This window comes from Patella vulgata, chromosome 1 (assembly GCF_932274485.2).
Source record: "Patella vulgata chromosome 1, xgPatVulg1.2, whole genome shotgun sequence".
Classification (NCBI taxonomy): Eukaryota; Metazoa; Mollusca; class Gastropoda; family Patellidae; genus Patella; species Patella vulgata.
Window position 1 is genome coordinate 69,687,081 of NC_065879.2, and position 26,296 is coordinate 69,713,376.

Below are 26,296 nucleotides of genomic sequence, written 5' to 3' on the forward strand. Positions count from 1 at the left end.
AATTCTTGTTTGGCCAAATAAACTTTAAATCCAAATCAATTCATCTAAATCATTTTTGTCTGTGAGCATTTAAATCAGAACTTTAGCCATGAACAGATTGGTCTAATGCATGTGAATTAGATCTTAAAGGGACAATAACACTCTTGCTGGCTTGACAGCTCCAGAAAATAAATAATAGCCTTATTCTAAGTACTAGATGTTTAAGTGTCCTACCTGTTGTGTAAATTATCCATTACATCCTATTTTACTTGTCCAGAGGGTTCGAAAATATTTTTAAATCCAAGTCACATTGGAAAAGGTTTACGTTAGGCTTTTCAAATCATTTAGTTGAATTTTTCCAATTTTTTAAATTAGGTGTGTTAAGATGAAATTTGTATCACCAATTAATTGGAATATTGTAAAATAGTACAATTTGTAGACCAGAATAAAGATTGGGACATACTATTCAGTTACAACAAGAGTGGTATTGAGCCTTTAAGGTCTGAGCAAGTGTAATGGTTTGGATCTAAGTCTGGTACAGTGTATATGTGAAAAGTAGAATAGAAGCCTGCCTAACATCACAGGTTTTGGGGGGGAAACAGCAGAATATTGAAATAAAAAAAATATACAAAGTTCGTCCCAAAATGAGATAGCTGGTGTTTATCAAACACTATTTACCCAGCAGATATTTGCCTGGTTTCTCACTCTGAAATCTCATTTCTATACTGCTGAAAATGCTTTTTTTTTAAAAAAAAAAGTCTCACCTAATGTTTTTGATTGCCGAGCATTTTTGCCAATGTCATCTTGTAAGGCTTCAGGACTGATTTCTGAGTATTCTTCTTTAGTAACAGACATATAGAAACAATAATCTGAACCTTTCATGATATAATTTGGTCCTGGGTTTAACTGTAGACGTGGTTCAGGTATCTGGGTATCTAAAATAGCCATCAATGCTACACCAAATCTAAAAAGATTTTGGAGGGTATTTTAAAACTCCACATTGTGAACGGCATAGAATAGCACAATAATTAAGCAATTAATAAATATAAAACAGAAAAAAATCACTACTTTAAACAGTTAGATAATATGGTACATATATCAGAAAACCAATAACAAACAGTATACTGGTAAACAAGGTCTCTCATTTCAGAATTTATAACAATTTTTAGCATTATCCCCAAATCATTACAAGCATGTATAAGCTTATATCTAATAGTGTGTATTAGGTTTTAATGCAAAATTTTTAGAATTCCCTGATTTTAAGTCACCTTATTTGACTGGCAGATAATTCATCTCATTTATCCTCCGGTTGATTCTGTAGTAACCTAAGGATTCTTTTCTTACCTTTGATGAGCATCAGAAGATGCCTCTGTAAATTTCTTGCCCTCGTAACGACTAAAGAACGAACTCTTTATCAACTGAATATGATATATCTCATTACCCGAATGCCGACCATACAGTTGCTGCCACTGTTCTGTTGCCAGCTCAGCTTCTCTGAAAAGGCAGAATAATTGTTCAATTAAAACTGTAATGACTCATCACATTGAAGAGATGTTTTCGTATTTGGGGAAGAACAGGTATTATTTTGTTGAAAAGGCAAAATGATTCATATACATCAATGATCTTAAAGCAAAATCTAAACAAGCCAACAGTGAGACTGTTATCATTTCTAAAAGCATTGACAAACCAAATTGCTTATCTCTGCTGAGCCTTAGCAGAAAATGCTCATCTCCGAAATCCATCAAAGTATTCACCTATCTAATAAACATCTACATTTTGAGACTAAACATGTGGTTATTTTTTCTATGGTTACATGTGCAATGTTAGGGAGGAGAATTTTGCCTGGACAGTGGTGTTTCTGCTATTTTTTATCAAATTGCAACTGTCAATGATAGTGGACATTGTTTTTAAATCATGAGTGACCGCTAAATCGTGTCAACATTTCAACCTTTTTTTGAGACTTTTTTCATACGTTCCAACTTGGTGCAGCATCAAACCATAGGGTTAAATGTTTTAATATCTGTGATTAAATACATGCTATGCTCACTTTGATATGTTGAAAATTGTATTTATTGTTAGTTGAAATAAACTTACTGTCCTCCTGATGTGTGAACAAGGAGGGAAACAAGGGTAGATAATCCAGGATATAAACAATTATTAGCTAACAGCGCAAATTTAAACTCATCTTCACATACCACATGTTCTGAAACAAAAAGTCAATTTTAATAAAATGACAGAAAATTCTAAATATTTAAACAGAAAGTTTTTCTGTAATCTATAACGACCATTAAAACAACTAAACCAATCACGGCTCCTTTTCTTATTCAACAAATTATTTCTGCATGATTGAAACAACCTATTATCGGCAATTAAATGTAATCAACTTTAAAATATAATTTGTCTGGTCAATAATGTCATTTAATATTAACGAGATGATTATCATTTGAGAGATTTTAAATCTCTAGCAAACACAATATTGTAAAAGGAACATCACTCCCAATATGGTTCAGTATGAATTTATAGCAGCCTCTGGCTTCTTCTGCTTACAAGCCAGTGCCACCCTCCTATAAATGTTTGGTAAAATCTTTTGATGAGACTCTCTTTATTCCAACTGAATCCAAGCTAATCAATTGGTGTACATTTTAGCAAGAAAAGTTATATACTGATTATCAGCGGTTTTAAATGAAGGAAACATTGACAGTAACCAAAAACAGATAGGATATAGCTCACCTGCAAATTTAACATGCATCTTGTTTTGTGCTTTAAATAACTGAATATACTGTTTACAATGTGGGGCAAAATCTTTTACAGCCCATGACCGCAAGATAGTATGTTGATCCTAGAGAAGAAAATTAATGTGCATTAAAATTAATGCTTTACACTGTATCTAACATTAGGGCATAAAGCTCTAACTCAATATTATCTACAGTCATGGACATTACAAACTTGATTTATTAGTCGATTTCAATCAATAGTGATGTTGTTATCTTACCATGAAAATATGGGCTCCTGATATCAAATATTTAAGACACAATGAACAATTTTAAAATCAGTCAGCGACATCAGGCACCTTGATGAACAAGGCAAAACGTCAGTGCATAAGCGAAATGTCAAACTGTATTCTCGATGTATACTGGACTAATCTGAATCAGACTTACATATTTCGAAGAACATAACCGATATTAGAAATTTTTAATTTTTTAAAAAAAAAAATGATGTAAATCAGGTTACTGTATATACGTTCATATCACATTAATATTTACTTTTTGACACATTTTCGTCAATTTTCTGTTTCAAAGAATAAGAATTTAGCAACTTTAAAATGGTGGATTCTCGTAATATTAACATATAATTAAGACAACATTTACAAGACAGATAATCACTGGTATGTTGATTAGTCTATCATCTAATAACCGTAATATAATTACTGTATTGTTTTGTGGGATATTATGACTAGACAACTGATTTATGAGATAACTCGCCCACACCTTAATATTACAGAGAACAAATATGTGTACTGAAACAAATACCACTGGCAAAGGGCCACATCTAACACATTAAACACATCTTGTTGGCTTAACAGGTTGTACATTATGTGTTTGTGAATATGTTGTAAGTGAAGCCAGCAGACTGAGCAGGGTGCCCCAATGTTTGAATGTATAGCGTATACTTAAGATCGTGGGTTCGAATCCCAGGAAGAGCTATACCTATGACATTGATAATGTAGTTCACATGGAACTGTGTTTATAAACAGAACTAAATCACTATTGTCGATGCAGATGTTAAACCATCAGCTACATCTGCAATCTGCATCGACAATAGTGATTTAGTTCTGTTTATAAACTCAGTTCCATGTGACTGTGGTGGTTGGCACATGTTAAATATGAAAAATCAGTAGAGAAAAAGAAATAAGGGGTTTAACATCGACTTGACACAAACTAGGTCATATCAGGACTAAAATATGATTCCATCTTTTTTCAATAATTTGCTTGTGAATGGGTTCTTTAGCAGTGGGAGGAAACTGGTGGACCTGTAAAAAAGAATCTAGACAATAACAAGAGAGCATAGATCTATACACACACGACCTCTCCCCCCATGATGACATATTTCAAACAGGAATAAAATCTGTTGTAATTATTTGTTAATTTTCTTCTACCTAGCAGAACTGGATGTGGGATATAGGAAAATTGGGCCAAGTAAGCGCTCTGAATGGGAGTATGTTGTTGTACAGATATTCAATGTGTTTGTAAAACTTACAGCACTGTATTTATCTACAACATTTCTTGGTGCCAAGAAAAAACAGGCATCAGCTTCATGTATTCTGTAAAATAGAAATTGTCGTATTAATTCAGAATAATACATGTAGATGACCAGGAGTCATAAGTTAAATAAGATATAAAATGAAATAGGCTTTAATGAGCTACTTTTCTGCATTGAAAAGGCTAATGTAATAAAATAGGGATTTAACGTCCTACTTTTCTTCCCCCCAAAAATTAATAAGAGTTGTAGAGTAAAATATTTGATTTATGTGTACTAAGTATGCAAATCTTAACTAACTTATGTTTACTGTGTATGCAAATCTTAACTGATCTATTTCAGCAGCATTCCTCTACTGTATCAAAAAGAACGAGGTTCAAAGGCTCATCAACACAATACTTTTGAGACATATGGTAATTTTTATTTCTGATATATGCACTGCACAACTGAACCACTTATCCTGTTTCAAATATATGAGATTCTTCCATTTCTACTGCAATTATCCCTTTCATGGTTATTCTCAACACATTTGATATCTTAAAAGTTCTTAATTCTGCTACACACCATCCCAGGATTTAAACCTTTAGGGCATTCTAGATGTTTTCAGAAAGAATAATCAGAAATACATGTATTTACATACCGGCATCGCTTTAAATCAAGATCTTTGAGTGAAGAACCTCTCATATAAATCACTCTGTGGGTCCATTTTGGATCCTTCAAAATGACCTGCATACTGTTATCCAATTCATGGGAACTCAGTAATATGACAAGATGGTCCTAGAAATATATTCAAAAATATAATCATTTTGACTTGATTTTCTGAACAATGCAAAATATTCCATGCTTGTAAATTGGAATCTCATTTGATCTGATTTTGATTGGACTGGTTATTATATATGTGCAAAATTTGAGATCGCTCCATTGATCTATTTCCAAAATACAGTTGTTCTAGTTAAAACTTGTAGTGGTATTCAACTATATTCAAGTAGTCCTCATGCATTCTATGTTCATTTTCAATTATTAGATAAATATTAAGTACCGGTAGTTTTACTTTTATATTATTTATGACAACATGTAATATCTTGATCAACACTCCTTTAAACTTGATGATTTTTCTTTATGAGAAGACATCTTAATGTAAGAATGAATATTAAATGAATATAATCAATAATATAATTTATATTTCTGAAGTAGAAGATATAAAGAAATATGTGACAAGCTCTGTTGTGAAAAGCCAATTTTTTAAAAACCAACTGGAGTTGGTGATACCAAAGATTTTACTTTCATTTTAAATTAAGATCCCTTTCAACAGATCTTGCAACAAAAATAGGAAACATCTCATTGAGGAAGAAAAACATGCAATAATTCATGATAACCTAATAATTCTATATAGTTTGGAAGGAATATTCATTCCATCTATTCTGCTGATCCCTCAAACTAAATAATATTAACCCAATGATGTGCAATGTCGCTGGACATATTAAAATTGATTCAGTTAAGGCGAATGTCCACCGGACAACTGTAACAACAACTTCACAATTCTTGGATTCATACACCAAGGGCAACAACTGCACAGATAATGTTATAATTCCATGACAGCATGAATTTGGCTGTCTAGAAATAGAATCTTTCTAATTGCATCCCACATTGAATCTCTGTGTTTTTTGGAGTTGTTGTTCTTGTTGTGTTGGGTGGACATTAGTCTCAATATTAAAGTCTAAATCAAAAGTCTCAGAAAACAGAACATTCTGGATGTCGATTTTATTCTTCCCTTTCCAAAGGTCTTTTCGAATCTATAACTGAATAAACATGATCAAAGAATATTTGTGAAAATGATTCGTCTTACTGCAATAAATAAATAAATAGTTTAAATTTAAAAAAAAATAGTTTCTCTCTGTGTGAGTACCTTAGATAGGATATGAATAAAGTTGATTTAAAACTATGATTTTAAATCCAAGGTTGTTTTTTTTTCCAGGAAATTTGATATAGACTATAATTGCTAAATAGTAGATGCACATGCATATTGAGTGGAGTCTTCCAATAGTTTTATTCAGGAAATGAGATGTCGGTGATGTTATAATTTCTAAGAACCACTATGACGTACAGTACCCAATATACTACTTATAACTACTGACATAAATAGTCCCACATATAATGATACACAATCTAATTAAAAACCAGAGGCTATTTACATTCGGTTTAATCGATTATCACTCTATTAACATCTAAAAACATGCCTAAGAAAAGTGCTTTCTGAACCTATGATGACCTTGATTAAACAAAGCTGGGATCAAAGCTTTGCAAAATATTTCGCAGAATTTTTATATCACAGATTTTTATTTGTCTGTTGATCTGAAGTCGACGATGTGAAGCAGACAGAACGAAATATTGGCATAATTTCAATAAGTATTAAGAGGTAATGAAAAACAAGAAATTAATGGATATTGAAATTACTGGTTCATGAAATTACTGGTTCATGAAATTAATGTGACCTGGATGTATCATACTATTTTTTATCTTATATCAATATCGTCATTCTGAAACTTGAACATTAGTGAACCTGGTGCTAGCACTAGAAATGGTTTAAACTGTCCAAACTTATAAAATTGTTTTGATATCAAAGACATTGATTACCGTCTAATTAATTATTGTCAACATTTTTTAAAGTATGAATGATATTAAGTTTAATGATATTATGAATAATGGGTTAACTATGTATTTTATCTTAAACTGTTTTAATTACATCTTGTAACTAAACTGGATATACACTGAACACAATTCTATGAAATACAATTAATGCTTGTTATAATTTTATGTGGTTGCTTTAACCTGTTTACAATAAATAAATGCATGATAAAATAATTGATTTCTTGCTCATATTAAAATATAAAAAATAATAGAAATAAAGGATCAGAGTAAACAATTAATAGACTAAAATACCCTCTGAATTTACAATCAAGACAAAAAGAAACAAATACAGACAAGGAAAAAGAAACTAAAGCCGCCGTTATGGAGAAAGTTTTACCAAGCACAAGGCTTTGTTACCTTGTGTGAGGTTCCGGTTCTTTTAAAGATAGGTTGCCAGGCAATGAAACATACACTCACAGCAGATAAAACGTAAGAGCGGTCGACAAGGTTTGTCGCATATTTATTCTTTTGTATGTAATTGGTGGCATTTACAAGACAATATCATACAGATCAGATTATAATTTTTGTCGTTTGAGGGTTCACAAGGTTCTACAAACTGAAACAAGGGCCTTAACTCTGGAAGTAATTTACAGAAAATTTTGAAATTTGACAGGCTTTTTCGTTTTACTAATCTAAATAATGCATATAAATTTCACAAAGATTGGATGATAACTTTTAGCGTAAGAGCGTTCACAAGGTTCAATAAAGTGAAACAAAGGGCCATAATTCTTGTGGTAATAAACAGAAATTATTGAAATTAAATAGGATTGTTCATCTCACTAATATAAACAACATATATGAATTTTAAAACAATCGGATAGTAACTTTTGGCATTAGAGTGCTGACGTAGACAACGGATGGACGGGGGCGACGGCAATATACGGCCACATTTCCATGTGTGTATATAAAAATAAATATTGAAAAAGATTGATTAAGTAGGTTGCTGCAGAAAATATGAAGAGGATCTACAGTCCACTTTGAAAGAACCGTTAATATGGTTTCCACTTTCTATGATTCCATCACAAACACAAGGCATGAAACTTTTAAACAAATAGAACATTCTAATCTAAACCAAAGCAAGCATAAACAAATATAACAACACATAAAATTGTTCATGTTTCAATCTGATTAAAACCAGACATTTTGTTTTATTTTGGATGTTGTACTACATTGACATCGGACTCAGGGAATTCATATAGCAGAAAAGTATATGGGCATCCTCGCTGAAGGAATTCCTACCAGGCGTCACCAGTAAAAAGGCGGTTCCTCGTGACCTTATTGATAGTAAAAGGACCGCGTTTCGACGTATAGGGATTAAATTCCATATTAACGACAAAAACTAACGTTTATCAACACATCAGTTCGTGTTGAATGTACAGGAAAACAATGCTGTGCGGTATACAATGAGGTCACGTGGGACCAGCTCCTCTATGAAATTATGTCCCTTTATCTCTAGCAAGGACGCCCATTAGTGTTTGTCTGATTGCAGGTCACAAATATAACTCTGTTGTGACAGAAAGTAGGTTGGATTATACAAAAAATACCAACAAAATGAAATTGTAGTCTAATTTTAGTCAGATTGAACATATTAACTAGCTCCCACAAATGAAGCACTAAGGGCAATAACTCTTGTATCACCTGACGCCAAGGCTTGTAAGCTGGTCGGCCCTAAATATCAAGAATGGCAGAAAGTAAAAGATTGAAAATATGTAGAGCATTTAACCCTTATGTTCAGCTATCAAACATTAATACCTGTTCTATCAAAACTGGCTACTAGCCATGATTGGAAGACAGCCCTACGCATTTCTCAGTGACCTTTGTTAAAAATCACTTTCCACAGGGACAAAAGCTTTAGATCATGGCAAAAATATCAAACTTGGATGAAAACTGTAGACTAATTTTAATTCATTTTTAAACTTTATTTGTCATATACTGGCAAGATTTTAAAAGGCCCACATAGCTAAGCAATATTTTCTAGCAAAAAGAGCAAGATTGGTTTTTGTTTGTCATTTTCAATTCCAAATCAAGCCAAATTGATTATTACTAAAGCCATTCATGCCAATAAAGATAGACCTAGTGTATAGCATAATCTTGCCAAATACATTATAACATGTTTAGAGTTAATTAATTTTAATCGAATCTTTGTCAAATATGATTCTATTTCTACAAAGGTGCTTACCTCAAGTTTTGGATGAGCATAAAATTCACTGAGAAAATCCATAACAGCTTCAGTTGCTAGGTTACTTGAGCAGACGACAACATGTTTGTTACCAGCTGCTGTTCGTTTACTGTACTCTCCACCTGCTTTCTGTCTCTCAATCCATGTTGATGCTATCACTTCTAACTAAACATGTAGATAAAATACAAAAAAACTATTGACAAAATACGAAATGCCTTAGGGCTTCAGATAATGTTGCCAAGAGTAAATCATAAGAAATAATTAATAGTTAATGCATGCCTCCATGTCTTGCTATAAATATAATATTAAGCCTACCCATCTAGGTATAAATATAATACTTCACCTACCTGTCTAGGTATTTAGGTATAAATATAATATTATGCATACCTGTCTAGGTATAAATATCATACTACACCTACCTGTCTAGGTATAAATATAAGCGCCACACAAATCATAATAATCATAAAGAGTTGACCAATCCATATATCAGGGGATATGTCTCCATAACCCACGGTTGAGAATGTTACGATTACAAAATAAAATGATTCAAACATCGATAATTTAGCTTCAGCACTTCCACGCTGTATATGTTGAATTCCGCATATTCTGAAATGTAAGGATTCTCTTTCAATGTATATTTTTGCTTGTGACCATCATTTTTTATGTTTTTAACAGACATGCCCAATAACTGACCATAATCAACCAAAATAATGCTGTTTTGGGGGCAAACAACAGTTATATAATATATATAATCTTCAAAAAAAAAGTAGCGGATATTGAAATGCAAATACCTATGCAGGTTGTGATATGATAAATAGTCATGGACACTTGACATGCTTTGAGAACATGTTTACAGATGAAGAACTTATCGCCCCAACAGAACCACTGAGCTGCACATGTGACACGCAATAGCACCATACACGTGGGAGAGGTTCATTGTCAAAGGAAGGGTTGATGAAAACTGCTGTGTGCTAGTTTATCCTATCCATGTTTGCTTTCCAATCGGTTCTTGTGTAGCATATCTTTGCTTTAGTGTGCTATGTTTAATTTGCAATGAGACGTCTTCAACATGATGAATGTCTACGTGCTATTGGCATGCTTCAAATGGGTTCTACACAGCGAGTAGTAGCCAACATGCTTAATGTGTCACAGTCTGTGAACAGCAGACTGTGGAACCGGTAACAACAAACACACAATGTGGATGATAGACCTCGTTCAGGTCATCCTAGAGCCACAACACAAACCCAGGATCGATACATTCGTACACAGGTCCTGCGAAATCGAGGACAAACGGCCAATCAGCTTTCTGTAAACTTGTACCAAGTTAAAGGTATTCGAGTTACACCACAAACAATTAGAAATCGGCTACATGCAGCCCATTTGCATGCACGACGACCGCGAGTTGTGTCTCCATTAACTCTCCAGCACATGGCAAACAGGCGTCAATGGTGTAGAAATTGGGGTAATCATCGATGGACGCGTGCAATGTTCTCAGATGAGTCTAGATTTTTCTCAGGATTTCATCGATAGGCATGCTCGCGTTTGGAGGCGTGTTAACATCAGACAGCATGACAGATTCTGTTATGGTGTGAGAGGAATCACCATGACTGGCAGAACAGATTTGCATATTGTTCAAGGAAGGGTCATTGGTGTGTACTACCGTGACCACATCCTGGCACCGATAGTTCTGCTCTTTGCTCAACATGCAGGTCGATGTTTCATCTTTCAAGATGATAAAAGCCCATGCCCACCACGCCCGTGTCGTGAATGACTACCCCAAGCATCACCATATTGTCCATATGCCTTGGCCAGCCATGAGTCCTGACCTTTCCCCTACGGAGCATGTCTGGGACATGATTGGGAGACATATTCGTCGACGTCACCGTCATCCGACAACACTGCAAGAATTGGTCGTGGCACTGCAAGAGGAGTGGGTCAGATTGCCCCAAATCGTGATTGGATGGTTGATTAGGAGCATGCCATGACGAATTGCTGAATGTCTGAGGATTGGTGGAGCACTTACTCATTATTAAGAAAAAAATCAAAAACATCCATTTTCACTTTTGACAGTATCTCTTTGCGAGTGAAATGAGGCCATCAGATAAGCCGCCCATATGAACTGTTTATGTTCATGTGTAAGCAATTGGCCTGTTATCAACTTACACTGGTTACTTCTAATATTGTTTTTGAATATCCCCTACTTTTTTTTGAAGAGTATATAATTAGAAATTAAAGATAATACAGATTTGAAAAGTCTTTGATACACGCCATTTTCCTAGAATCTAGACGTTTTTTTTCAATCAGCTTGTGAAAATGTTAATATGAATACTTACGTTGTATAAACTAAACTAACAACACTGGCTAACAGCAGTAATATCTGTTGAGATAATGTAACTGACATGGTCTGAAATCTTTGACGTGTTAAATGAAGATCATTCTGGAATAAATGACAAATTAAAATAAAAATAGTCCAAGAAATTACTACACAGAAATAGCATGAATTTTACGGTAATAATATTTATCTATATGCATTTGGAGAAGTTGTAGTCACTGTAAGGCATACAGCAACTGACAACGAGTCTTTGAGAATGGTATTTCCTATACTTACAAATACTCGCTCTAGAGCTATCTCTGCTAACCAAACATTGAGAAATATTGGTACAAACAGGTTCTGTAACAGGGGTGGATAACATACCTGAAAATATAATAAATGAAATAACAGTAAATTATAAACCCATCTAATTAAAGCTATATCATCATGAGGTTATATAATTACAGTTCAGAACTATCATTTTCATTCTATACATGTACATCACAAAATATAAAAACCTATATATATATAAATGATGGCAAATTTTATTTTAATTCAATGCATGTACAACACAAAATACAAATATTTTTGACTGAAATATAGAAAGCTAATTAATTTCATTTTCACAATACACTGCTATAAATAAAATTCTGAGGGATTATCTTTTATAAATTGTATTTGTAAGTCCTACTTACTGTGGCAAGAATTGGTAAGGAGCAAATCAACTCTAAAATAAATGCAGTTGTACGAATATGTTCTCCTCTGTGACCCTGAAAAATAATCAAAATTTTGTCTGTCAAACTTTTTAATGTGGTTGATTATTACAACATTATAATTGTAATACAGGTAAGTATTCTGGTAATAGACCTATCTTTTTAATAAAAATATTTTATTTTGCTGTCAGACATTTACAAATAAACTGTTCTGAACATCTACATGTAGCTAGTGTTCAAGAGAATCCACATGAGTTGGCCATTTTGGAAAAAAATCACATAGGCTCGCCTCATTTATCACATTAATAACTAATGACGCCAATATCAAAATCTAAAATTAATTTTTTCATTTACCTTTGTAGAAATATAGACCAATAAGAGAGCTTTAGATAATGTAATGGCTGATAAAACAACTTGCACAATCCATAAAGGCAGTGGTCTATCAACCCAAAACACAACATACCTACAACAATAGAATATAAACTATTAGTATTAAACAACAATCAGTATATTATGGTAAGCCTAAAGAAATTAAATCGCATTAATTCAGGTCATAACAAAGTACTGAATTAAATTTATCTGATGTTTTACTTTGATGAGTGATGAGACAATATGCATAAAATTTTGATCTGAAACATTAAGCCTTCGACATGGTTATTTCTCAATACTGGCTGTATCTATAGACCAAAGACAATATTTTGATGCGATTGATAACTACAACATTCAAATTGTAAAATGGTATCTATTATAATTTTTTAAGTAAGATTAGGAATTACACTTACCAATTAATACTGGTAGATGAAAAGACTGTTTGTTCTTCACTACTATCATTAGAATTAGCATTATCACAGGGAACGCCATTACTGGAAAATCAAAATAGTGCCACTGGTGGAGATATAAATATACACATATATTTCAACAATAGACCTGGAGCTAGAGGAGTCAGCCTAGCTGAAAGTGTACCAATTTTCTCCTATATGGTATCAATGCATGTATATCTGGTATCATCAGAATGTAAGTCTGCCAGGTTTCTGATGTCGGGAGAGGCTGTGAGGGTTGTGATTCTGGGTATGAATTCTTGGGCTAGATTAGCTCAAAAGTTTCCCATATGAAAATCGTACAGCAGTGTACCTTACGTCTTCAAGTATTACAAAAACACTTTGACAGATATTTGTAGTGGTGGGGTACCCCTGACAGAGCTATTTAATTGCAAGACATTTGTAGGGAATGAGTATCCCTGACAAGTGTTATCTATTTTCCAGACCACAGCTAGGCTAGATTAGCTAAAATCTGTACCACCTTCTTAGCACATATGGAAGCAGGAACTATTCTTTTTGTTCAAAAATGCATTTTTAGCCCCATAAAAATTTTTTTACCCAAAAATCAATTTCTTGTAACTGCAGTTTATCGCCTCTTCCATAAGTGCTAGGTATTAGTATTCTACCCATCCTGGCACAATTTTTAATTTTTTGGACCACGGGAACAGTGCCTGTTAATCTAGCCTAGTTGGGGTCCGTGGCATTTTGGGCATGTCTGTTAGGGGTAACCCTCCGCAAACACTGTCCTGCAGTGGTCATTCATGATTTCATGGGCAGCATTATCATATCATTTCTTTTCAGAAGCCACATGTGTTCAGATGGTACAGAAAACTAGGGACCTGTGCAAATTGGCAGTATAATAAATCGGAAATCGGAATTGCACACTGCATGGCTTATTTCCCTCTTGATTAGCCTGTATGATGCAGAAAAGTATGACGTTAAACCCTATTTCATTTCATTTAATTATACTTGTAATTGCAACTTGACAATAATGATCTCACAATAGACCGGACAGTCAACACTGCTTGTTAAAACATGGGTCATTGTATAAGATAAAATACTTACCATGCATATGTTTGTGCATCATCTAGTGTAACACGAACAACATATGTTATACATATAATAAGTTTGACTATCAGATCAAAAAACGTACTAGCTAATCCTGAAATATACAATCAAAATAATTCAATACAGTTACAATTTATACTTCAAAATTTATTTATAAATTGAGATAATGCTAATGTTGTATTCTTGGAAAAAATATTTGCTGTTTGAGAAAAAGAAAATAAGTGAACATTTGACTGAATCTGAAAATTTTGAAATGAGAGCCTCTGTCTGTCAATATCATAAATTCATAAGAACGCTTACTTTAGTTTGATCTGTCTGACTCTTTCCGTGGGCCTTTTGATTGCCATTCTGATTGTTGACAAACAGAGGAGAGTCAGAAGTAAGGTTCTATTAGGGTTTTTTGGTCATCTGTCTGTCAAAACTGACAGACTGAAATACATATCGGACAGTTTATTGTTACGTCACGAAACACTCTATAGATTGTAGCTTTTGGTTAATTGTCATAAAAATTACATCAATTCTGATCTACATATTGACAATCAAATTTGTGATTCCTACCAGATAAGCCAGGTGGAAGCTACAATTACTTGGCTTATAAATACTATATAAATAAATCATAAGAGGTAGGAGGTGAGGGATGTCATAATAATCCAAAAATCAAACATTACTTACTAGAGTGTGAGTTTCGTATAAGGAGGCGTCGTAAACGACCTCGGATGGATACATCTTGAGTATTGAATTTAACTGGTATTGAACTGAAATAAAACAAGTAAATGAAAATTCTATATCCTATAGATAAATAATAATTTCATTTAAATATTACATAATTACTTGTATCATCCTGTGGGTGTGTCTAAGGAAGTTTATGGGAGACATTCTTCTCTGCCAACTCCAGGATTCGAACCTGCAACATTCTATCCTGAACGTGACCCATAATATCCCATAATAACATTCAAAAATATATGATGATGATGATGATGATGATGTAGGGATAACAGCAAGAATAATAATGATGATAACAATGATTAAAATAATTATGATAAGTGATTAAAATAATGATGACAATGATTGAAATAATGATGATAACAGTGATTAAAATAATGTCAATAATTAAAATAATGTCAATAATTAAAATAATGATAACAATGATTAAAATAATGATGATAACAATCATTAAAATAATCATAGATTCTCTTATACCAAAAAGGGGCATGTAAAAAGGTCAATAACCCTATACTATGGTGCTGAATTTCAGTTATGTATATTAGGGTCCCAGCTTACCTTAAATCGTTGGTATCATCTTGTTCATCATCTGAGTCGTTATCTAATGCTCCCAGATCAAACTGAGCACAGACGGGAATAGAACGACGATAAACAGACATTTTGGAATTCCAACTTTATTGTCACCAAGTTTTCAGTGTGATAAAATGTATTTTTAGATATTTTAATGGAATAAAATGAGAGTTCCTCTTGGTAACACCGATCGCTGTTGGTAAAATTCCTTAAGTTATATTTAAAACAAAACTTTTTAAAATTGTACATAAAAATTCAGTTCTGCCTCTTGGAAACACAATTTGAGATCTTTGGTTTAAAAATTTTAAATTAAAAAAAAATCTTTCTTGGATGAATAAAATTAACTTCCTGGTGTTCAATATTATGTATATGGTTAATCAGTTTTTACAATAAAAACTATAAAATCCAAAAAAGTTTACAATCGAATAAAATCACGATATCTATTTTGTAAGTCTTGGTTTTTGTGCACTTTCCTTGTATCTTGGTTAAATAAAAAACATTTCTTGAAAGGTTTAAAAATTCAATACTTGAAATCTAATTTTAAAATATTGACATTAAAATACTGATTTCTGTTGTACTTCCTCATTTGTTGATGTAAACTTTCTTTTTTAAGTTGAGTTTTAAATCAAACATATTTTTATTAATATATTTCAATTGCTCTTCAACATCAATACCACAACACAAAATGGTTAAAAACTTTGAACTATTTGAGTATTTCTTAGTATCACCGTTTTTAATGTATTATTACATTTCCTTCAAGTTTGTACAATTTCTGTTATACATCAACTTGTTCCTGTCATTCTTCTTGTTAGTCTTTAAGATAAACATGTAAAATCGCTGTTGATTTCTTCATCCAAGAAAAGAAAGATGCAATATATACAATTACATAGTAATTACTAATCCTTAAAAACTTTCATTATGCTCTTCACGATTTGCATTTTCCAGATTACCAGCAGATCATTTGCAAAATTTAATTTTCAATTGAAGCCACGGTTATTTCATCAATTTTCCACTTCTGCTTTAGGTTTATTTTCATACACTCCTGTAATAGGTTAATTTTGGGAATTTCTTTACACCTCTTAGATGTAAGTGCTTAAACTTTCTAATTAAAATATTCTACTCAGCTGTTTCCATGGTACTTTCGCTAATTTTTCCGATCATCAAAGAATCTTACTTCATTATGAAGTAGTTCTGCAGCACTAAAAACTATTTTCTAATCTAAAACCCGTAAAATCCTTGGAGTCTTTAGTACAGATTGAAATCTAAAAGATTATATAAAACAACCAGATGCATCTTTAACTAAAACTATGCTACTACTAAGGTAAATCTGTTAAATTCTTTTGAGTTTCATCCTTTATTTTGTTATTCCTATCTTTACCAATGTTTACTTTGGTCTTTCACATCTGAAGTCTGTTGCTATAGCCTCTTGTTGTCTGCTTATTTCATTTTACCAGCATTCTATCTTATCATCCTTCTGAAAAGAAAAAATATGACAGCAATAATAACATACATTTATTTACAAAACTGAAAAATTATGACAGTAATAAAATACATTTATTTACAAAACTGAAACAGTTACTCTGACTTTAAAGGTCTAAGAGTAACAACAATTAAGAAATTTGTAGAAATTCTAATTATTACCCCCCACCCCCAAAATACTAACTCTCTTTACTGACAGGTTAACTACAGTAGTATATATAACAGACAGTTATTACATAGTTCTATGATGTATTCAGTGACTCCTTGAATTAATGAGAGAGATATAAGGATGCATCATGACAAGGTTATTTCAGGACTAAGGACTCCAGAAATACTTATTCAGGTATTTTGCAAGCAATATGATGGAAAAAATGGATGTGACCTTGACTGGAAACCACACCATATGAAGCATTGTCCAAAGATTTGCTTATATTCGCTGTGGGTAAAATCTTTAATCTGAATCCAAGCTGGCAGATTATTCACTCATTAGGGTTTGTTTTCTTAATCAAATAATCAATAGGAGTACATTTTAGCATAAATAAAGCTGTGATATTGTTCGAAAAATTCACAATCCAGATCAATGACTTTCATTGGATCATCCATCTGTCTATCTAATTTCGGTGTTAATCGACAGTGAAACATGTATCAAATAGATAAACTAGCTTTAAATGAACAACATTCCTCTGTTCAAGATGAAAACTTCATAACAAATTAACACATCTTTACCCCTACACCCTTGTTTACATAATATACATTCACATCACCTCTTATATACATTCACGTAAATTTAAAATCTACCCAACCAAATAGTTTCAAGGGGTAAGACAAGTACAACAATCTGTTAAAGAAAGACACATTATCAAATTCAACAAATAACAGTGCACAACTCTGACAGAAATACAGAAATAAATAGAATAGGTTTTATGTGATGTATTCAGAAATAACCCAAGAATAGACTCACCTATCTATCGAAAATCTAAATTTCCAGTAAGACATTTTACAATTTATACAACCAATAATAAATTTTAAATAATCTGTATCTCAGCTCTGGATTTGCAGATTTGCAAATTTGTTTAAAATTTTGTATACAATCTAATCTGAACATCCCTCTACAACTGTACACAGTCAAATGACATAAAATTGAAAATCATTTCATCTCAATCTTCAAAGCCCCGACATAAACCAAAATATAGAGCACAAATTCCCCCCCCCCCCCCCCACACACACACACAAAAAAAGCACACCATTTTGGTCCAAAAATTATTCAGATCGACCAATTTTAACGTATCTTAAAAATGTCTGAATCTAAGTAGGCAATTAATTTTCATCTCTCATCTAAATGTAGACAATGTAATAGTTCAGGTACATTTTTAATTCTGTTAATGTTAAAAACATGAAGTGGAACAAAGCAACACATGAGATGAAATTATTAAAATTTACTTACATGTAGACTTAATGAAAAATTATAGTAATTGATAATAGTGTAATTTTGTGGAGTTGGGTGGCTGAAGAGTTGATCATAAGATCATGGGATTGATCTTGGACTTAGGTCACCAGCCTAAGTTTGTGTGTTTTCTCCAGGTAAGAAATGAATATATATAATATGAAATTAGCTCTGAAATTACTTGGTTCTTGTTGAATAGTTGCTAAACCCCATCTCTCGCCGAGTCTTATTTAGTGATCATCAAAAGATAGATATGTACAAACCAATACAAATAGATATATTAAAACGCAATTACTATAGCTCACCTGCAAAAAATGGGATCCTTAGAAAACCTTTCATAAATAAAACTAATGAAATATTTACTTGACTACAAACTAAATGCAATATATATATTTACATGCATTAGACTGTGACGTACATATAACAAAATCTGAACGTCATGAACTTTTTTGCATTAAAATCACTGACATGAAACGTCAAAATAAATCTTATCTTACAGGTGAATCTTACTATGATAGGCAATCAGGACAACCTGCCCCAGATCAAATAAACGCTACATAAACAAAGAGATGATAGAACAATAAGATACATATCCCCAGGGAAGATATTGAGGATTGTAATGGGTAATGATTTGGTCTACTAATTTCCATTTTTTTGCTTTTGTTTACCTTAAATGCAGCTTATCTCGATCATGGACTCAATCTGAAGTAGATGTATTGAATGTTAACTATGTTAAATCAACACTTTGATTTTCTCCCCAAGTCAAAGATGATTTGTTCTTTTCGTACATATTGATTACATTTTGAAGGCTAAAAACAAAACTGGGAAGTTTTGTTAAGATTTGATTTACTATCTAGAAATTAATTTTAACTTTTAACCATCATAAATAAGATATATTAATATCAATAACTAATCTACCAACAAAACAAGGAACAAACCAATCAAAATTACAACCCAAAATCAGATCAGCTTCTTTAATATACATAAGTTTTAATCTGACCACAAAAGAAAGTAAGAATTTGATTTACTATACTAGAAATTAAGTTTGTTTGTGATAAATAAAATATGTTGATATCAATAATTAATTTACCTCCAAAAGGGCCAAATTAATTACAAATTACCAGGTACAATCCAAAATCAAAATCCTATCAGTTACTTTCCATGTAAGATTGATAAACTTTAATTTTAATCTTAAGTGTATTTACTCAATTTGTCAACTGATTAATGTGTAGACTAAAAGAAATAAAACCTTATAAAGGAACACCCAACCGGATCAAAGAAAACAAACACCGGTAATAGTTTAACATTTGGGTACTAAACTTTACACAAGATGGTATAGTCATATAAATCTTAAAGTAGCAGTAGTCCCAGATAATGTTTACATTTGTTTAATTGCCATCAAGTAAATATACCTTATAATTGAACATACTAACACAGGGTACAATTTTATGGATACACAATTACTGGGCAAGTATATTAGATTTTGCAACAATTTGGCATTTTAATGGAATGTCGAGATAGTGCCATTATTCCCAAATCAAAGGTGTTAAGTTTTAATTGTATTTGATTGTTATTTTTGTTGAATATTCTGTATGTAGTTGCCTACTTTTCACATACCTGTATCATTTGCTTGATAAAGACGTATGTATCCTCGTTGAAACGTCGCTTAGTATTAAACTCAGTAATTGTGTATCCATAAAATTGTACCCTGTATTAAGCCAGAGATATATAAATGATTTATCAAACTTGAATCATAGTTATCTGCTCTGGAGAAACCTCTTCTTGAAACTAATCCAGTGTCAAAAATATACTAGATTTGACATAATCTTTGAACAAGGTTGTCATAATAATTCAATGGACATGGTTGACATAATAAATCAATGGACATGGTTGACATAAATCAATGGACATGGTTGATGTAATAAATCGATGGAATGGTTGATTTACAGAAATCTCTAAACCATGACCTTGTAATATTTATGTTTTCATTAATTACAGACCAGACATAATTACGTTTGTTAAGCAAGTATCTAGTACAAAACTATATTTGTTTTCATGGGTAAATCACACTTTAAGGCTTAAAGTAAGTGTTACAATTTTTTCAAGATTTCTGAATCTGATAAACATCATGACACACCTTTTCAAGATTAAATAAGATCAAGTTTATCTACGTACTTTAATGACATTTTTACGATTGGCACTCAAAATATAAAACATAAATTGCTTTTTTGCATACTGTAATTATAATTCAACTGTACAAATTGCACGTTCTCATAAAATGTCCAGAAATTAATCATCAACTGGTTAAAAATTTGACGTTTGTACACACATCATTCTTCACCAGACTTCGTAATGGCCAACATAAAGCAGTATTCCTTATAAAAAGAAACTCACATAGATTTAAAAAATGAATTAATCATGGTAAGTACCCATTAATACTAGAAATTTAAAATACTCTAAACCTTTAATTTATATCAGATTTTCATTTCTAATCAATGATCATTAACAAACAAATGAACTAATTCTCTTCAAAATCTATGATATAAAATTCGTAAAAATTCTAAATATTTACTCATATGATCTTATGCCCACGCATTAACCTCCCCCCCCCCCCTACCCGTTTGACTTTCAACGTCCTACTTACATAGCCACTGATTTAAGACTATATCCAAATTAAATTCCTTTCATACAGCTGAAGGGGATAAGAATACTATATTATAGCGTATGGGCCTACTAATAACCTATGTTTTCACGAGCCGGTATGAACAGTCATCTGCTAAATTTGCAGCTAACAGGGTAGAATTCCTTATTTTAATTACCATGAGCTTAATGTAGTCTATAAATTTATTTTTCCAGATCTTAAGTTATAGTAATACCATATTTTCAGTTAAAAAACAGATAACCAAGTTCCACCAGATAGTTTGACTTATACAAAATGTAAGAGCACCGATTGGCACCACATTGTGTTGTATTCAGATGCTCTACAAAATAAAATGAAATAGGGTTTAACGGCCTACTTTTCTGCCCCAACTGGGCTATTAAAGACAGGCGTACATCATACATTGTGCCATGAGAGAAATTTTGCCCAGACAGCAATGCTACGACATAATCTACCGATTCCAAGTGTCAAGGATTCTTTAATGTGCATGCCAATGTGTACACAGGACCTTGGTTTTTCATTCCATGCCAGTCACTCTGTTATGCTCCACACTGTTAAGGATATGTGGGAATCATGCCATAAAATCCAGATGAACTTCCTCGGCAAACACTGGGATCTCCATGTAACAAGCCAATGTCAATTCACTGAGCTATCGTGGTAGATATGTTATCATTATTATTGAAATTTGAACATTTTCATTCCAACAATCATTAAATTTCCTTTAAATGGCAGAACGATCAAAGTCAGCTTTGGAAATGAAAGTGCTGAATGGATGACAAAATAAACTACTAAAGTTATTGCATACATGAAATTAAAGACAAATTACATCCATACCGAAACAAAATTTTGTCAGGAAATCAATGCCTAAATCAAGAATGATCGAGACCATTTAGATATGAATTATATCTCCTTGTTATACTCTTTTTCCAAGAGATGTACCCACCCATATATTATATGACTACCCGTTAATGACAATGATTATTTTTGACTTTTTGATGAACAATTTGATGAACAATAATCACTATTGCTTCAAAATGGCTGCCGTGTATTATTGTTTAATGATATCGAACAAAGTACACTGGACATAATGAAGATGAGATAATAAGTGTACACCTAAAGAAGTTTTAAACTAAAACTAATTAATAACGAGACAGGGGAATAGTCACCAAGGATTTTATTTTACATTGCCATATATATTCACATTAATTTTATATAAAATTTTAGTCTACCCAATTATTTCATGGGACAATAATTTTGTTTCACACTTAAACTAATTAATAACGAGACAGGGGAATAGTCACCAAGGATTCTTTTGTTACCTAGCTATATACTCCAACTCACATAAATTTTATGTAACAATAACATTATAGTCTACCCTAAAGCAATAATTTCATGGGACAATAGTTTTGTTTTTTTACAGTAATCGATATAGAAATATTTATTTTAAACAGGCATTATTCAAGAGCTAAATCTGTCTATTCTGGTCTTTCTTTTGGCTTTAAATGTTATATAAATTATCAATTAGACAATAATTAACTTGACAAGACCATAATCAGCTCTTGATGCCATCGGATGGTCATTTAATGTTTTAATCTGAACATGGATAATCAAGACTTTGTTTAGTATCTTAACAACGGTAGCATTGACATCATCTATTTTTTAACAATTATAGCGAGAATTGTCATCTCTTTATCTAATCTTACATAATGCCCCGTTAATCTAATATAATATTGTGACTTTTCATTGAATCCTACAATTTAGGGGGACAATAACTTCAATTAAAGACAGACAACTCATGTGGAAAGATATATTTGGAAACTGTTAAATATTTGTCATACATCCGTCTGTAAATCAGCCCTACCTTACAGGCGTACAGGACACGATGGTCGCGTCAGATAACAGATATGAATAATAAATATATCTTATATACACCTAGTTGTATATCCTGTGGTGTACACACCTGAAACGACAGAGGGTGGGGGGGGGGAATAAGGAAGGTACATATCTATATTTAAAGATCGTTTGGTATTTCTTTTCAAAACTCAATGACATAAAAATTGAAGTGATTACAAGTGGGACATCCAAGACATTTTGATGTCATCTGTATGGCTATAGTGCTGATGACATCTAATACTTTCCAAACCCAATCAAAAACATTTATGACATAAACTGACATACTTATAACAGATGTAAAATATTAATTCAAACAGATACGGCTTCAAGCATGTCATACAGGAGAAAATAAGAAGCAACTTAAAAGTTTTCCTTTGCGGAAAGTGAAGTACTGACAGATTTACATGAAGCGGATCTAATCAGGAAAATTCAACATTACTTCTTAAATACAGCCTAGTCTTTTTAATCGGACCTCTAATATTTGCAGATTAAAAAATTCAAAGATATGCAGCACAATAAATAATAATCTTTATCAATCTGACCTCTAATTTTCCCTGTTTAATAAACATTCTCCCTAAAAAGCAGTGCAACTTGTGTTCTGTACAATCAGTAAATAAGATAAAGCTACAAAGGTATTTGAGATTTTGAAGTTTAGTTTTGATTGATATATCATAAAGATCAAAGACAATGAAGATCAGAGATATAGGTATTATAATAGACAGGTGTTATATTATATAAGTACTATGTAAGTTGAATGCTGTCCATCACAGACATGTACAAGTACATGTGCATATTACAAACACTTGTCAATCATTATTTGAAGAGACCCCATGTAGAACTGGAATTCTAACATACACATAGATGAGAAATGATCATCAGGCATTCTTATAAATTTAAGCATGCTTTGCCTTTTGCATGAAACCTATCACTTGTTATAGCCAAGATGTAAGAAACTGATTTAATTTATTTATCAAAGAAATTATTTCAGTAGCTACCATATTTAACATCACATCCGCACAGGCCTTAAAGACATTTAAATAAAAGCGAGGGTTTTTTTTGACAAGGTATTCAAACAGTGAATTCTGGAAGTATCTAGCTGTTGTATGGCAAATTTACAATTTAATTTAGGTAGATCTTACACAAAAAGGAGAGAGGGCACTATTACAGATGTTTGTAGCCCAAATGGCATTATTTTTGTACTAATAATAACAAATATACTGCTAAATCAAAGTATTACAATAATAATAAACAACTATCTTGTTGAAAAGCCAAGCGTTACTTAATGATGAAACAAAAATGAAGTAACATGATAAATCAATTCTCAATTGTAAGCAGTAAGAGAACACGTACCATATGAAAACATGGAACTTAACCACTTGAGTCCCATGGATTCCAATTTAAACCCTGACACCGGTACTCTTACTCTTGGAATGTAATAAATTACTTGTGTAATTATTTTTTTATAATCTAATATCTTACTATGACAACATTAGGAAAGAAATGAATTAATAACAAACAAGATTAATTGGAACAGTTTGAAAAGAAGTCTTAAAAAAGGTCTGTATCTGGACAAAAACTCTGGTTTTTGACAGGTACATCCTTATGTATAGAAGGGTGGTCTATGATGAAATTGAGAATTGGTGTAAAACATAATTTAGGCAATACATGTAGTAATTATCTACTAGTTAAACATACATTATGCAAGAGCTAAATCTGCCTATTGCAGGTCTTTCTTTAGGTCTTAAATGTTATCTTAATCATTAATTAGAATTAGACATTAATTAACTTATCCAGACCATAATCAACTCTAGATGGCATCGCTTGCCTGCAATTTTTATTGGATTACGATCAGATTTGTTGCTCAACTTTCATTCATGATTTAATCACGAAATGGATAATCAAAACTATGTTTTTTTATCGTACTGACTTTAGTAATGACGATCGAGGCTAGGCCGAAAATTCAATCGCTAAAATCTTGGTTCAGAGTGGATCAAATCCCCTTTACATTATCTCGTTTTTAACTATTATAGTGAGAACTACCAGTTCTTTATCTAATCTCCCATAATGTATCTTTAATAAACCACACCTCCAAATATATATCCATCCAATACATACTACACGGCATGTACACGCCATTCAATATAAGGTAGTAATTATCTACTAGTTAAAAAAACATACCTCCAGAAATACAAATCCTCACAATAAATACTACACGCCACTGAACTCATTAATAATCTTCAAAATAGTTCTGTTTATAGAATAGTCAAATTATACAAATAGATCAACTCTAAATAAATTTTAGAGATAAAAACAATGATCTTTTTTACATTGTAATTATCAGCTTATTTGTACTAATGATGGAATGGGTAAGCCATTTTTACAAGGAGGTATTTTGTTATATATTACTTGTCATGCAAGGTTACGTAATGCATGTTAGATACAGAGTTTTGATTGAAGTTTGCCCGGTGTGCTCATGTGCATTCATTTTAAGTGAATCAATGTAATTTATTAGCTCTTACCTGGTTTAAAAGGAGTTTAATGATAAGTCACGCAAAAAGGGTAATCTAAGTAAGTCAGAGTTTGAATTTTCTATAATTAGTTGAGGTTATGTTTACAACATGATATTGTCACATAATATATTACATTATGTTTAAAATGTATCTCTAATTATTGTTGTCAAACAATTCACCTGTTTTATTATATAGTGTTCTTTTCAACATGAGGAGATTAATAAATTAATAATACTTTAATTCTCATTTCAAGGATGTATCACTATCGTACCACTCAATAAAGGTAAAAGAAATATTGTTTATAATAAACAGTTAGCATACACATGTAAATGTTACGTAGATCACGTACTTTGGAACATACGTAATCAAACTTGAAACCACCATTACTATAAGTGATAATACTGTTTAATATGAATATTATTCCATAATTTAATAAAAATTCTTATATTTTAAAATATGTAAAAAAAAATTATTAAACAGATCAAACTTTTAAAAAATTTTAAATTAATTAGTAAAAATTCAGAAAAATAAAAAATAAAATCAATGAACAAATTAACAAATGATTATAATGCTTCCTTTACATATCTTCTATTTGACATTAAACGTTGGGGGATTTTCTATTTCACATTAAATGCTGGGGGAAAATTTTACCTACTTTTTGTATCAATACTGACTTCTGAAATAAAAGTCGAAAACAATTGCTCTGTGTGGTTGTATGTATGGGCTTGGAAAATTTGACAGCTGCAAGCGCATTTTCCTGATATTCCAGCCTGTGAATAAAGCAAATTCAAAGGGGTCTAATACAGCCTAATTTAGGTGGCTGACTTGAATTCCAATCAACCAATCAATCGTTTACAGTCCATGGAGATGGGACCGTTGGGGGAAAATTTTCAAAATTTAACTGCCGCACACGTGTTTTCCTGCTATTCCAGCCCGTGAATACAGCAACTTCAATGTGGTCCAATAAAGCCTACCTTAGGTGGCTGACCTGAATCCCAAACAACC

At 32.1% G+C, this 26,296-nt stretch overlaps 1 protein-coding gene across 1 annotated transcript in view; it reads right to left on the bottom strand.

Moving 5' to 3' along the window:
- Positions 1–26,296, bottom strand: part of LOC126808461 (potassium channel subfamily T member 2) — a 59,800-nt gene that overhangs the window by 19,394 nt on the left and 14,110 nt on the right. The window contains exons 2-18 of the mRNA XM_050533177.2: positions 15,295–16,780; positions 14,686–14,768; positions 14,011–14,107; positions 12,910–12,990; positions 12,482–12,590; positions 12,110–12,184; positions 11,712–11,798; positions 11,437–11,540; positions 9,523–9,709; positions 9,104–9,268; positions 8,563–8,592; positions 4,877–5,013; positions 4,237–4,300; positions 2,710–2,818; positions 2,074–2,182; positions 1,324–1,473; positions 744–943 (exon numbers count right to left, since the gene is read on the bottom strand). Coding sequence (XP_050389134.2) covers positions 744–943; positions 1,324–1,473; positions 2,074–2,182; positions 2,710–2,818; positions 4,237–4,300; positions 4,877–5,013; positions 8,563–8,592; positions 9,104–9,268; positions 9,523–9,709; positions 11,437–11,540; positions 11,712–11,798; positions 12,110–12,184; positions 12,482–12,590; positions 12,910–12,990; positions 14,011–14,107; positions 14,686–14,768; positions 15,295–15,395 — 1,888 coding nt within the window. The 5' untranslated portion in view covers positions 15,396–16,780. The remainder of the gene's footprint in view (positions 1–743; positions 944–1,323; positions 1,474–2,073; positions 2,183–2,709; positions 2,819–4,236; positions 4,301–4,876; positions 5,014–8,562; positions 8,593–9,103; positions 9,269–9,522; positions 9,710–11,436; positions 11,541–11,711; positions 11,799–12,109; positions 12,185–12,481; positions 12,591–12,909; positions 12,991–14,010; positions 14,108–14,685; positions 14,769–15,294; positions 16,781–26,296) is intronic.